Below are 15,202 nucleotides of genomic sequence, written 5' to 3'. Positions count from 1 at the left end.
TAAAGTAGCAGTAGTAGAATGTAAATATGCCACACCAATGGCAAGTATGAGTTATGGTATTACTACATAATGAAAAAAAGTAAGGCAAACAGAGGTATACTTGTTCAGAAAAAGCATCATCTTTATTCTGAAGTAAAACAAGAGACTTGTTGCTGTTAAAACAGCATTTCAATATGAAAACATTGTTACTGAACTTGTAACAACTCTTAAGGCACCAGAACACATTTAAGGAAACAGATTTCTTAAAAAAGAATCAATTGAAGTATGAAATAATTGAAGTCTCATAACATGTGAAAAAATGTGGTCTAATGTGGAATCATTTCAAGTATGTTTCAAGATGTTAATATGTCATGTAAAATAACTTTCAGCATTTCAAATATTTGAAAAAATGTAGTATAATGTCATTTCAATCATTTCAAGTATGTTTAAAAAATGTAGTGTAATGTCACAATGTCATTCAATCATTTCAAGTATGTTTCAACATGTTAGTATAAAATGTGCAATAACTTTCAGTATTTCAAACATTTAAAAATATGTTAGTGTTTAACTAGTTAAAAACAGCTTTTTAATATCAAAACAGCCTTGGGCTTTAACTCTTAATTCATCAGAACAGAAATTCAGTACTGTGTAGAGATAGCATTTCTAATGGGTGTCTAAGGTTTATAACATTTCAGTTCATGAACTGAACAAATGTTTCCCAGTCCTTTTCTGCTAACCTTGAGGCTCTATTTGAAGATGGCTCAGGTTCTGCGATAACAAATTTGACGTCTGTCTTGAAGTAGTAAATTTCATCTGGTGGACTTGGCCACACAAAGTTATTTCTGTTTCCCTTTTGTAGCATGCAGCTAATTTGTACCTCATCTCCTACAGACAGCAGTACCTGCCCAACGAATGGCAGGTCCTCGTACTGCACAATAACAAATTTGCCATTTAAATTTTCAGCAGTTGCCGGGGCAGGGGCAGAGACTGCTTCAGCTTGTGGGCTGACCTCTACTTCTCTGTTAAAATTAATCTCTGTTGGTGAATCACACACACATGTGGTGTTGGTGCGGGAGCAGAAACATGATACTTCTCGGTGCCAAAATTTCCCAGGTACCTTTGTGGTGATCTGATGAACTTTCAGTGTGCCTTTAACAGGAGGCAACTTCTCAGGGACCGCTTCATCATACTTGGCCACATCACTGTCAGCAATCCAGAAGAATTTGATTGTAGACTCCTTGTCTCGCAACACTTTGTATAGATCTTCTGGGCACTGTATGTCTCCACCCATTCTTACAACGTTGTCAGCACACCTTTTGACCGCACCACCCACACCATCGGGTGCACCTTTTCCATGATTTTTTTCAGAAAAATTCCAGGTAACTTCCTGAAACCCAAGGAGAAAGGGAACTGTGCTGATCAAATAGAAATTCTTCTTATTTCTGTATTGGGTTAAAGGCCCGTCACTCATGAAGTGTACCACAGACACCAATGGATTTCTCTTCTTCAAATCTTCCAAAACAGGTTGCAGATGGGCCCAGACTGCCCGCTCATCATGCCGCAGACTCTTTGAAATTGTGGCGTAGGACTGGGTCTCCTCTTTGGTATAAACCACACTTGTGTGGATGGTGGCTTGTTGTCTGCTTCCTCCAAAATGGAACGATTGCACTTCAGTGCTGAGTTTGCAGCCATAATTTTCAGAAAAATCCATATGGACTACAGCCTCATTTTCAAAAAGTGTCTCCTTTAAAGTCCTGCACTGCGCTACTTGGTGTAACCAGATGTACTGGTGTTTTGCGAGAGCATCAAGTTTTCTGTTCAGAAGTAGCAGGAGTTCAGTCCATGTTCCAGTGTGTGTTTTCTTTATGAAGTGTGTGAATGTGCGGTCGTCTTCTACAGTCTTTTCTCTTTCCCACTGCTGCCACTGAATTTCTCTTCGATCTTCAGGTAGGGTCATTTCGATTTCATTATAACAGCATTTGGAGCAAAGACGGTACATGCATTGTTTTTTGTGTGTGTCACACACAATTGCAGATAGCATCTCGGATGTGCTTTTTGTTTTCAAAAGGCCATTTTGATAGAATTTATCCAGAAGAAGTGCCACATTTTCGTGGTCGATACAGGCACAAGTGTTTCGATCACTAGTCTTAGGCTCAGTGACGTAGAATGGCCGCAGACGTAAAAATTGTCTGTAAGACACACAGAGTTTTGTGTCCACCTCCGAGATGTAAAGCGCATGGAGCTCTTTCATTGTTTTAGTAAGGACACGCCTCTGTGTTCTTACCTTGTTTTTGGTTATTGTGTCTTTTTTTCCAGGCAGAAGGCGACTGTTCTCATCTCTACAGAGGAATGAGATCACGCTCTCTTTCCTTTGTTTAGCCTTCAACACCATCTCACTCCTAGCTACTTTTTCTTTTGCTTTTCTAGTCTTTTTTGACCTTTTCAAAAGCTTATTTAATGTGTTGCACCTTTGTTTTGTTTGTGACAGTTGTTTTTGAAGAGCAGCAAGTTGTTTATTCAGATCTCTCTTCTGCTTTTTGAGTTTTTTAAAGCGCATTGGTAGTCTTTCTGGAGTGGAAGAAGCCAGAGGAGCATTCACCACATGTGTAGGGGACAGAGGCCTTTGTTCCACCTCTTGTAGTGGTATTGGTTCAGGCTCCGGTATATTAACAATGTTTTCAGGTGGTGCTTCAAATGAATCTGGGGTGAGGTCAAGCACCGCTTTTGCTTGCTTTTGTTTCTTTCTGAACTTCTTCTGAGTTTCTCTCCAATGTTCTCTTCTTTTTTCAGCATCAGCTGCAGAAACATCTTTAATTGAAGGGTGATCTGGATTTCTGCCATTGAGAGCTTGTTTTCTTCTATGATAGCTAAAATGTTAGGAGGACATAGGCCTAATTAGAATCATGCAATACAAGACAAAATAATTTGCATAGAACATGTAAATGATCAAATAAATCATCAATCCTTTCAAACACATTATACACATAAAACCGTTAAAATACATATGACATTTGCAAAAAAGCATCATGTTTGTCTTACACCTGTTCTCTTAATTTACTCCTGTTTAGAGACTCTTCCTTTAGCTGTCCTACATTAAAATGTACTTAACACACTTTATTCATCTTATTTCAGGACATTACAATCACCTTTCTTTTCTCTTTGCTAGTTTTTCCTCCCTGAGAACAGGATTTCCCTTCAATTTCTGTCTGTACCTAGCTGATCTCTCTTTAACAGATAAGGGCATCTATAAAGAAAAACATAAAAATATTAATATTTATTGTTCAAATTGCTCTTATTAAGAAAGCCTAAAATGTAATAATGTGGTATTATTATTTTAAAATGTAAAAAAGTTAGTCATTGTCAATTTAGGGCAACAGTGAAATTCTGTTGCACTGAATGACTGTTGTGGTACTGAATGACAGACATTTTACTTCAGCACATTTTACAGTTAGCCCAGTGATTAGCCAAAGCTAACACTGACCTTAGCTTAATGACATTTCTACAGTTATTCATATTTAAATGTTAATATCCTTGTTTGTTTACAGAAATGACTGCAATATTACGTTCTCTGTGTTGTACTGTATGACACTCCGTTTTGTACTTTGATGTGCCATGACAGTAAAAGGAGATTTTTATCAAATAATTTTGAAATATACTGACCTTGCATGTGTGATGAAGGGTCCACAGGGGTCTTCTTGTGATGTCATAATTGGTCACATGACTGCAGCAACTTGATTTGATTTCAAAATAAGGGTCTTTATCAAAGTTGTACTGAATGACAAATGAAGATTGCGGAAATGGGGACTGAAAGTGTCTTAAATATTATTAATATTAAAGAACACATCTGATGGAATAAAAATTAATATATTACACATGACTTTTGTACAAATATGCCAAAGCAGAAAATATTAAGTTTTACTGTAGATTAATTTGTTTTTTCTTTATGTTTTAATCCTTGAAGAGGTAGGAGGACAGTTGCGCTGAATGACATTTTGGGGGTTTCAGGGGCTATTTTTTAAATAATTATGCATTTTCTGAAAAAAGTATGTTAAGTTTCAGTAAACATGTACAATGTGTGTAGATTGAAGGTATGTCCACTCATATAAATATATATATTTTAATATTTATTAAGTGGGGACACCAAAATGTTGTGTCTCGTCTTTGACCCATATATAGATCTACCTGTTGAGCCACGGTTATGCTTTCAGAGACGGTGAGAGGGTTCAGGAGCACCCCCTGTCTGTGGCATTTTCTACATTTTCTCTCATTTGCGATGCTACTTCAGACGCCATCCCAGGCGCATTCCCCCCGCATTCGCCGGCTTCAGTTATGCTTTGAGTATTATTGAGTATTTTTCACGCTGAAGTGTCAACCTGGTAGGTCAAATACCTGGCAGATGAGGTTCAACTAAACTAAACCTATACATATATCACATCACACATCAGGTGAACGTGTGGAATCTAAGCTTTCCAATGATATTAGCACCAAGTTGCTGTGATAAATGGTTCGCGAGAAAATTAAAGGGACACCAGGCAACGTTTTCGTGTTAATTAATCATCTTCGTAAGTCGGTATATGGTTAAATGACTCATTACGGGGCGAATGAAGGCTCTCTCGCCCGCCCCTACTGCCTGTAGGAAGAATATCCCACTTGCAAGTTCGGTGTATCCTACCCGCCGACCGAAGCAGTATCAGTTTACAGCACAGAGGCAGGCTAACAAAACGCTAGAGATTGTTGCAAATGTGTGTATAATGGCAGAGCCGGCGAAGAAGCAGCGAAAACCCTTGACGGAAGACGCAAAGAAAAGGAAAAGAGCTTCAGACCTAGCGAGGGGGAGTTTCGTAGAGAAAAAGCATGTCCCTTTAACATTGAACCGATGTGCAATTTAGGCTAATCATATTTGCATTTTGCACACAGTGCACACCCATTACTCTCGGTTTAATGTTTCACTAACCCTTCACACAACACGTGGCAAACCCAATATCACAATAAACAGCAAACCATACCAAATACGAGGATATAAAGCATGCCTCTGTGTAATAAGTGGTTCCTGAGTAATCCGGTTTTGAAATTGCAACACATTTCTACATAGCCTCATTGGGGCGAAATTATAATGTATTCTATGTAAACTATTTGTCAGTAGGCCTACATACATTTTTGTAAATTGCTCAGCCATAGATTATCCCACTATCATGGTTCTTATATTATCAGGTTCCAGCCAATCCCATTACAGATAAATGAATATATTTATATTGGCATGCTTCCTAGTGACATTAATGCAAAAATATGAAGAAAATCAAATAACGAGACACAAATATTGATATAAAGCCTGACATAAGCCTTATGCAAACATTCACATCATGCAGATATGGGTACATCCTGAAAAAGGAATAGCATGTAGGCTATAGGCTATGGCCATTACAATGACCAATATATTATCTTAAATAAACTAGCTGAATAACACAGGTGACCACTTCTGCATAATTTCATGGAGTGCTGAAATGTACACACAGTTTTGAACATTTCTGAACTGTGAAATGTAGCATATGTTTTTGTGGTTGTGAACTTACTGCAATATCACCATAACTATTCCAACTGTGTGTGCATGGTTATAATTCTGAAGTGCAAAATAGCTTAGGCTACAGCACAAGTATTTCCATAAAAATAAGCAAGTCTGACCTCTGAATTTATTTTGAAAGTGCACCTGATTGATGCATTTAAAAGTTAAAATATACAAACATTTCTTAAATTCTTACAAAACACCCACCCACTTTTTAAAATTGTTAGTTTGGACCCCCCCACTTTTGCCGTGCGAAATACCAGTGCTGTTTTCAGCATCTGTTTAGTGCTTCGTTGTCATTTTCATTGGATTCTCCCATTTGCGCGCAAATTGCTCATAAATATTTTTTTTTTGTTACACGCATTCTCCCGTTCCTCTTCTGTCACACACACAGTGACAAGCGCCAAATCCCCTGCAGTGTTGAAGAGATCAGTCATCCCCCTCACTTTTGATAAGGTAAAAAGCCTTATAGGTATGCCAAATAAATAATAACCTATAGGTTTACGCTAGGCTATGTAAAACTCTCCATTAACAGCATCACGTCACTAACCACAGCGACTGCACAATCTCGTATTCACTCTGTTGGATATCTGAAGCCAGTTTGTCCACTTAGATACTGTAAGTGTAAATCCTCAAATTATGGCCGGGGTCTTAAGACAAAGTACAGGCCTTTAGGGGCAGGATTGTATTCGAGACAGCCCTTTATTTCTTATGCGAGTTTTATTTTGAGACATGCATTTCTTGGAGCGGCATACTTTCCATGCGTTCATTGAAGGTCCGCGGTGCTATAATGGAAACCTTGCGTAGCCAAGTAGCCTATATATTGAGTTATTTTTAAATTATGCATGATTTACTTTTTATTAATTTCGTAGGCTGGCTTTATTTTGTTATATAGAAGTATCTAAATAACCTGTTAAAATGTACCAGAATTCAGGAAATTGCATCTAGTCCAAAATGTATTTTCTGGGGGAGGACCCCCATACCCCCTGCTAAAATGTCCCACCCACTTTCACAATGCCTCCGACGCCCATGGTCCTAGTAGTAGGCTAGATTCCTTAGATAGCAATGTTAATTTAACTCTGGGACCCTGGTCCCAGGGATGGATTACTGCACGGGCCTTCCGGGCCCAGACCCAGGGGCCCAAGGTGTCAGGGGGCCCTGAAGCCCAAGCCTTTGCATGGAATCATTGCCTCAATATCAACACATCAGGATGTAGGCTATGAATCTGATTGAATTTAGTATTGGCCATCTCCAAAATGCACCAGAATACAGGAAATCACATCAAACAAATTAAAAAATTTCTGGGGGAGGACCCCCAACCCCCCCTTCTATGCGACAATTAGTGGGGAGCCCTTAATACATGTGGGCCCAGGGGCCCGAAAGTTCATAATCCGTCCATGCCTGGTCCCTACACCTGAGAACCACTGATGTATGTTTTTTTTTTACTGTACGGTATAATGCTGAATGAGCCAAACAAAAATTTCCGCAGCAAAATTTGGGTTGGCCCCACGAAATCTCACTCCAAAGTTTTTTGAAAAGTTGGCAGCCCTGCAAGTCCTCTCAGCATTCTGAAGTTTGCGGGAACCCTCCCATACGCAGCCGTGGCGTCGTTAGACCTGGGCATTCGGGGCTATAGCCCCGGATCCTCTGGGGATAGCCCCGGATCTATGAGCCGTCAACAACAACAAAAACTCTAATCGTGAATGAAATAAATAGCCCCGTAGAAGAGACTTTTGTGTTTTGTGTCCATTGTGTGCATTAACAGCAGCGCAAGAAAATCTGACGTGATCTGGGCAGGTTTAGAATCATTTGTTGCAAAATGTTGCAATTTCAATTCTCCTCTACACTATTACGCATTGCTGTTTCGTGCTTCTACTAACTAGCCTTAGCGAAATAAGTGTACAGAAGGACAAACGGATATTAGAAGTTTCTTTAGAGAAAAAAAGGGCAGAGCAGGAACAAGAAGTGGAAACTCACAGTGTGTCATCATCTCCCGCAACCCAGGAGGACATTTCGATCAGCTCAGTTTCAATATATCGTGATTTACTATTGAATCACATGCGCAGTAAATATGGTAAACCTGACCTCGTTTGAGGGGGCTGCCAAGCAATGCACGTTGGGCTTGATTTTGACAGAATGGAACTTTTTCTTTGGGCAAAAGTTTTTGATATACAACCCAAATGCATTGCTTTCAAGGCACCCATAGCCCATTAACTGAAGGGGATGACGTCCAAATGTTTATCCCGAGACGAACGCTCACACCTGTGCACTTGACAGAGGTGCATGACTGTTTATGCTACAGGCTATTTTAATGTCATATTTTGGGTGTTGTATGTGGTGCACTTTGGCAGAAGAGACGTTCTCCTTACACGGTCTTTAAACATCAAATTATTCAGAATGCTGTGACGTGAGTCATTAGTGGGAAGCCATGCTGTGGGCTTGCAGAATTTTTTGCCAAAATTCTGTAAGTCATACTGCAGCCTAAACCGTAACTCCAAAACTCTTGAAATTTTCAGGTATGGTTCCAAGTACCCCCCTCTACCCATAACCCAAAATTTGAGGTACTGCACCCAAAGGTGGCGCTATTGGACAAAAAAGTTAATTATGCTTATTTCTCCTTACCAGATTGACCTAGACTCAAAATTCTTTCATAATATTAATGTCTAAACTCAGATGCATCTTTTTGGCCCTGGTCTTATGGTCTACAAATGTTTACTTTTGACACAATTTCATGGAAAAGCCAAACATTATAAAAAGTTTCACACTCTTCAAAAATAATCAAATCTTCACCAGAATTCTCACAGACAATGTTTAGACCAAGCCTCACAAAAGTTATCGCTTAGAATTTTGATATTTTGTTCCATTTCAGAGATATAGGCCAATAAAGTTAGACCACTTCGGCCTTTTTTCCTAGATCACCTATATTCCTATAAACCGTAAGTCCTAGAAACTTGACATTTTCAAGTATTGTTACCAGTACCCACCACTACCCATAACCAAAATTTGGGGTACTGCACCCAAAGGTGGCGCTCTTGTCAAAAACGCTTATTTCTCCTTACCAGATTGACCTAGACTCAAAATTATTTCATCATATCAATCTCTACATTCAGATGCATGTTTTTTACCCTGGTCCTATGCTCTAAAAATGTTTACTTTTGCCACAATTTCAGAGAAAAGCCAAACATCATAAAAAGTTTCACAGGCTTCAAAAATTATCAAATCTTCACCAAATTCACACAGGCAATGTTTAGACAAAGCCTCACAAAAGTTATCAAAATAATTTGGATATGTTGTTCCATTTCAGAGATATAGGCCAATAAAGTTTGACCACTCAGCCCATTTCTCCTATGTCACCTATATTCCTATATGAGTAATTTTTTTTCTTGGATAACAACCATACAACCATCATTAGGTGGATATTATTAACAGTGCACATTTTCAGATCTGTATTTTTTTTTTATGTAACGCCCTTAATTCTATTGTCAAATGCATGCTAGGAATTTTCTTGATGTTGTGTGTTTGCCAACACACATTTTCACCATGTGAATGTGACTACCCAATATGTAGGATTGTCAGTGGCTCAGTGGGATAATGCCTAGTGCTGGTGTTTGTTAGGTTGAGAGTTCAAATCCTGGTAGAGCTTTAGGCTCAACCTGCATATGCTATTGGTTATTGAAGATTCAAACCATTGAACAGCACCTGAATGACATCAGGCAATCAACATACACAATCATTAGTTGCCAAGAATCAGAATGCTGAGACACTCTGACATTTAGGGGAACTTCTTTGTTTGCTATTTTTCCTTCATCATTAAGTCTATCATATTTATATTTCATCCATTAGTGTTCTTCTCTACAAATGTCTAATTGCCCCAGAATTTCAACAAGTTTTCAGGTGTACTCTTTCAGGAAAGCCCTTCATTTTATTGTCAAATGTATGCTTGGAGTTTTTCTTGTGTGTTTACTAACCTATATACAGTTGTTTGATTGCACGCATGTTTGCATTTTGCAAGGTCTATTTTCTTACGTCTGTCTGTCCCGCCTTCAACACTATATTATTCGACATCTAGAGTCCAAGCATCCTACACTGAAAGACAAACCCCTTGAGTTCTTTGAGTGTAAGAAACTCAGAAAGAGAGAAAAACTAGTGCTTAAAGCAACCACATCGGTGAACGTGGCTGCGCTAAAAGCCTCATCCTTAGTGGCTAGTCGGATTGCTAAAGCTAAGAAGCCGTTTACTATTGGGGAAGAGTTAATTCTGCCTGCTGCTAAAGACATGTACAATGAACTCCTTGGGGAGGCTGCAGCTAAAAAAAATAGCTCAGGTACCGCTTTCTGCAAGCACTGTCCATAGACGAATTGATGATATATCAGAGGATATTGAGGCACAGTTGTTAGAGAGGGTGAATGGGTCACCGTGGTATGCTATCCAAGTTGATGAGTCAACTGATGTTGAAAATAAGGCAATGCTGCTGGTGTTTGTCCGGTACATATTTGAGGAGGATGTTCAGGAGGATTTGTTGTGTGTGCTGTCACTTCAAACGAACACCACAGCTGCAGAACTGTTCCGGGCTTTGGATGGTTATGTGTCTGTAAAATTAGACTGGTCTTTTTGTATTGGCGTATGCACTGATGGGGCTGCAGCCATGACCGGACGGCTGTCCGGTTTCACTGCAAGGGTTAGAGAGGTTGCCCCTGACTGTGAGCCCACACACTGTATCATTCATAGGGAAATGCTGGCTAGCCGAAAACTGTCGCCCGAGTTGAATGGGGTATTAACTGATGTAGTTAAAACGATCAACAACATTAAAGCACACGCACTCAACTATCGCTTATTTGAGCAGCTCTGTGAAGAAATGGATGCAGAGCACAAATGCCTTCTCTTGCACACAGAGGTCAGATGGCTGTCAAGGGGCAGGTCACTGGCCAGAGTGTTTGAGTTGCGAGAGCCGCTACAGAGATTTCTTACAGAAAAAAAGTCACCGTTAGCTGCACATTTTAGTGATGAGGACTGGGTGTCAAAACTCGCTTACCTGTGTGACATATTCGGGTTGCCTAATGACCTCAACCTGTCACTCCAGGGGAGAATGACGACTGTCTTTAAACTGGCAGATAAAGTCGCCTCATTTAAAGCCAAGCTTGATTTGTGGGGACGACGAGTGGACCAGGGTGTATTTGATATGTTCCAAACAGTAGTGGGGGTTTTGGGAGAGACTGAGGCAGGACCCTTTCTCTCGCAGCTGATGCGCGATCACCTTGTTGCGCTTTCAAATGAGTTTGAGCGTTACTTCCCATCCTCCAAAGATCCACGGCAAACCAATGAGTGGGTCCGCAACCCATTTGTCAATATCCCGAATAGTCCTAACATGTCAGCGCAGGAGGAAGAGCAGTTGATCGAAATTGCAAATGACGGTGGTCTTAAAAGTGTGTTTGAGCAAACCTCTCTGGCGGGTTTTTGGATTAAAACCAAAGCAGAATATCCAGAGATAGCCGTAAAAGCGCTGAAAACGTTGCTACCATTTCCCACCACGTAGCCTACCTATGCGAGGCCGGGTTTTCGGCAATGACTGCAACTAAGACCAAATTGCGCAATCGACTGGACATTTCGAACACACTGAGGGTGTCACTGTCTTCCATCACCCCCAGATGCACCTTCTTGTTGCAGGGAAACAAGCACAGGGCTCCCACTAATTATTCGTAATGCACGTTTAGTTCCCATGTTTTGTTCCCATATTTTGTTAAGCATATGTTCACACTTGATAGATGTAGCTTCAAGTTGTTCAATTTTCATAGTTCATATTGTTCAATTTTCACTTCAAGTTCACGTTTTTCACATTGTTAAGAGTTTGTTACCTTCACTGTTCATACATAACTGGAGCTCGTTCTTTTCAAGTAATGCATGCACAACATATGGAACATGGAACCCCCAAACTCGAACAATCAGATCCCTGCGCGTATAGTGCGCGTCATAGGAATTTAACGAGGCTTCGAGGCAGGGTTTTTGCCTCGAGTAATTTTTGTAATCGAGTTATTCGAGTAACTCGATGAATCGTTTCAGCCCTACTTCTAACTAACTGGCACCTAACTCTGAGAGAATGAGTCTGCAGATTTGTGGAATGCGGAAGTTTCTATCAGCAGACTGTGAGAAATACAAGGATACAAGGATACAAGGAAGTTTATTGTCACATGCATATAGTTACTGGAAGTAAGAAATGCAGTGAAATTATGTCTGGTGTCAGCCTATTTGTGCATTAATGGGGGGGGTAAAAAGTGCAGTAGAAGAGGGGTTTAGTAGATTAAGTGGCAAGGGCTGCATAAAAAAGGTGGGGGAGGATTGGGATTGGGTGGGGGGCACCAACAAGGAGCACCCAAGAGCAACAGGGGCAAGGAAAAACTCCTGGGCGTGTGAGCCTATCTATGACACAATCTGGTTCAGCAGGTTGTGCTACAAAAAAATGAAATCAAAATAATAGATATAATATAAATATATGATTATATATAGATATATAATAAAATAATCTGCAATCAAGGTTAATTAAGATATGTCTTGTTGTTATGTTGTTATTGCCATTTGTTGTTGTATTGAAATGTTCCTGTGGCGTAATTGTACTTATTTTTAAGTATAATTTCCAAGGAAACAAGAGTATTTCACTTGCCAAAATTGTAAATGAAAGAGGACAACAACAAAAGGGAAAAAGGACAAAAAATAAAAAAGAGAAAATGCAGCATATCAAGAAGAAATATCAAAAACATACATTGTATTGCCTTGGTGTAAGATTCTTTCATCTTATTTAGATTTCAATTTTTGCAGGTTGTAGCTATAAGGTGGTGATGGTGTGCTGTTATAATGTCCTTACCTGAGGTAAGGTGTGATGACAGGCTTGATTCAGGCACTAATTTGTCGGTAAGGAGTGTAGGAGAGTTTGTAGATTCATTTTCTGTGGTCAGAGTTTCTCTGTTGGGTGTCTGGTGTGTTGTAATGCTGCTCTGTGAGGAACTTGAGCTAATGTCTGTCGGAGAAGTGGACGTAGTAGATTGAGGCCAGGGTGTGTTTGTGTGCTCAGTTTCAGGAGGTTGAGTTGAAGCTGGGCCATTAGCTGTGACAGTAGTTGGGAAGTAACCTGGAATCCCTGAGCTTTGGATCACAGTTTCTGTCTCTGTTGTCACTGTAAATTCTTTGTTATCTGTCCCTGCAGAAGGGAGGAATGTGTCCGTTACAGGCATGTGCACTTCTGTCACAGTTGCGGTGGCTGTCGACATACGCAGGGTGGAACCTGCTGGCACCGCAGATGATGATGATGACGATGTCTCAGGGGTTGTCACATCAGTTGTGATATTTGAGCTATTTCCGTCAGGCAATGACAAGGCTGTGCTGGGCTCTTGAGTCTGGCGGTCAACTGTGCTTGGCATCAGGGTTGTCAGGTTGGGAGCAGTGGATAAGGTGGAAGGTGCAGGACTGTTGGTAGATGCCAATTGGGAGGTTGCAGCCTCTGAACCACTATTACTGTCAACCACCTGGATCACAGTTGTAAGAATTGGGTTGACTGCATGTGTGGTGTACAGGATAGCTACAAGAAAAAGTTAAATGGTTTATTGTTAGTTGTTTCTGTTACTCACAAATTAAATGTTGTCAAGGAGTACCATTAACATGGGGTCATTTTGTGTCTAGCTAAGCTTGTTGCTGCACCATCTCAGATTTTGTTCAGAAACCCATGGCCAAACCAAGGCCTATAAAATATGTCTGTACAAATCATATGTCATCAGATTCTGTGTAGTCCTTGCCTTTTAGCCAAAAAACACATTATTGAGGAAATCATGTTTGGGCATTAATATCTTGAAACGTCTTATTCACAGCCAGCCCAAACTGTGTACAATGGAAGACAAACATTAGTTCAGTAAGACTGCACCACTAAAAGTTTGTACATCATGCTAAATGATTTTCTGTAAGGCCCTAGATTTGGGGGTAAAGGTCCTTTCAGTGTTGCATAAAGTACTAGAAAGCAATACTTGAGTAAAAGTACAAGTATCGTACTAGAAAAAGACTTTGGTAGAAGTGAAAGTTGCCTTTTAGAATATTACTTAAGTAAAAGTCTTAAAGTATCTGATATATACTGTACTTAAGTATCAAAAGTAATTTTCTGATATTTAATGTACTTAAGTATTTAAAGTAAAAAGTAAAAAGCAAGAACTTTTATTGTAAACTTTATTTTGGCTTTCTTATAGTTAAGCAATATAGCACGAGTGAGAGTGGGATTGGTCATGGATATTCCCACGGCTGTTGTTGCCTGCGCCACTCGGCCTCCGGCCTCGTGGCTACGGCCGAACAACACCCGTGGGAATATCCATGACCAATCCCACGATCACGAGTGCTATATTGCTTTTATACAACAATTCTACCACAAACTAAATAATCTGAAAACACCCCATTATTGTTTAAAATTTTTAATTTCGACATCGTTCTTACGCATCAAAAAATAGTTCCCTTTTCAATAGACAGCGTCTTGGTTGCTAGGTAACCAACATTCCAGACCCCTCGTTACGGGTCTTTGTGGTTTACGTGTCTTGAAAGAAATGTTGAAATCACATTCATATCTAGGTTTGCTGCATGCATGTTACAAGGACACTGGGCCATGTCATGTAAGGGACATGGTACTGCAAAAAAACGGAAACATAGTCTACATTGCAGAACCACTCAACTTTATTAATGTATAGTGAATAAATGTTACACTACTGTGCACAGCCTGACGTGACGATGCTAGCATGTTAGCAGCGGTTAGCTAATTATGCTAACGTTAGTTATCTACAAGTCTCCTCCAAGTGACAATCATATTATACACAATGCTGGCAATGCTGAGAACAATTAGCATCCTCGTTTATCTTACTTACATTGAGTTGACTGTGTGGCTTAATCCACAGATGTGGTGAAGCACTGTTTCGTTATGGTTTGCTAGGGAGTAACCCATTGCTTGAAATAGTGGAGAGCTGGGTGTCAAATCTTCGCATTGTATCGCGGAGTGATTTATTATTAGCTGTGCTGAGTCTGAGTTGAAATGTCCAGGGATATTCCAACTCATGGAATGTCTCTCGGCCAATCAGAAACAAATAAATAGTTCCATAGAACCCAATTGTTGTATAATAAAGCATAAAGCATATTCAGGGTTCCCATATCCTCTTAATCTCACTCATCAAATCAAATCACATTCTTTTCTAGGACTTTTTAGGCACAATTCTCTGAAATGAAAAATAAATAATTTCTTTCACAAAAAAAAAAAAATTATCTGCTTGTAGAGAGAACATTTTGGTCATGTGGCATGACTAAGCATTTCTAGGGCTTACTCCCCAGGTCACCGTCACTCACACACACATACACAGGCCATGTCCAGCAGCTACTAATATGCCAGTCATTAGTTGAAACTGAAAAGATGTCTGTTCATCTTGAAAAGAAGCTGGTTTTCAAAGTTGCCAGAATTCAGTTCCCGGGAGTTTCAGGCCCAAGACCGACCATAGTGGTGGAAATTGGATAAATTAAGCAACATTTCAGCTCTTACTATCCTGTAATTTTTATTAGTACCATGGTTCAACAAATGTGTAAAGGTTATATAATAATTCACTTTAACTGTGAAGTTAACAAAAATATTCCACTATTCCACAAGTTACCAAAACA

The 15,202-nt window shown here is 39.8% G+C and overlaps 2 protein-coding genes across 3 annotated transcripts in view; both read right to left on the bottom strand.

Moving 5' to 3' along the window:
* The window catches only part of LOC121689945 (mucin-3A-like), a 59,191-nt gene that overhangs the window by 36,579 nt on the left and 7,410 nt on the right, over nucleotides 1-15,202 (bottom strand). Inside the window, exon 3 of the mRNA XM_042070202.1 lies at nucleotides 12,396-13,106. Coding sequence (XP_041926136.1) covers nucleotides 12,396-13,106 — 711 coding nt within the window. The remainder of the gene's footprint in view (nucleotides 1-12,395; nucleotides 13,107-15,202) is intronic.
* On the bottom strand, nucleotides 504-3,607 carry LOC121689946. 2 transcript variants are annotated; one of them, XM_042070203.1, is made up of 3 exons: nucleotides 3,543-3,607; nucleotides 3,126-3,223; nucleotides 504-2,846 (listed from the first exon to the last, which is right to left on the bottom strand). In XM_042070203.1, exons 1-3 carry the CDS (start codon nucleotides 3,591-3,593, stop codon nucleotides 671-673), a joined length of 2,325 nt encoding a protein of 774 aa, XP_041926137.1. In that variant the 5' UTR covers nucleotides 3,594-3,607; the 3' UTR covers nucleotides 504-670. The 2 variants fall into 2 exon arrangements, with proteins under 2 accessions (XP_041926137.1, XP_041926138.1); XM_042070204.1 differs by having other exon boundaries at nucleotides 3,461-3,585.

The sequence above is a fragment of the Alosa sapidissima genome, chromosome 18 (assembly GCF_018492685.1).
Source record: "Alosa sapidissima isolate fAloSap1 chromosome 18, fAloSap1.pri, whole genome shotgun sequence".
NCBI lineage: Eukaryota > Metazoa > Chordata > Actinopteri > Clupeiformes > Clupeidae > Alosa > Alosa sapidissima.
This window is presented reverse-complemented; position numbering and strand designations above follow the sequence as displayed.

Bases quoted from the DNA above. Each gene is read 5' to 3' on its own strand.
- LOC121689946 (XM_042070203.1), bottom strand. From the start codon at position 3,593: ATGGCACATCAAAGTACAAAACGGAGTGTCATACAGTACAACACAGAG. The intron at 3,224-3,542 runs GTAATATTGCAG...TTTTCTTTATAG, and splicing joins TACAGTACAACACAGAGAAC to ATGCCCTTATCTGTTAAAGA. The intron at 2,847-3,125 runs GTGATTGTAATG...CTAACATTTTAG, and splicing joins CTAGCAAAGAGAAAAGAAAG to CTATCATAGAAGAAAACAAG.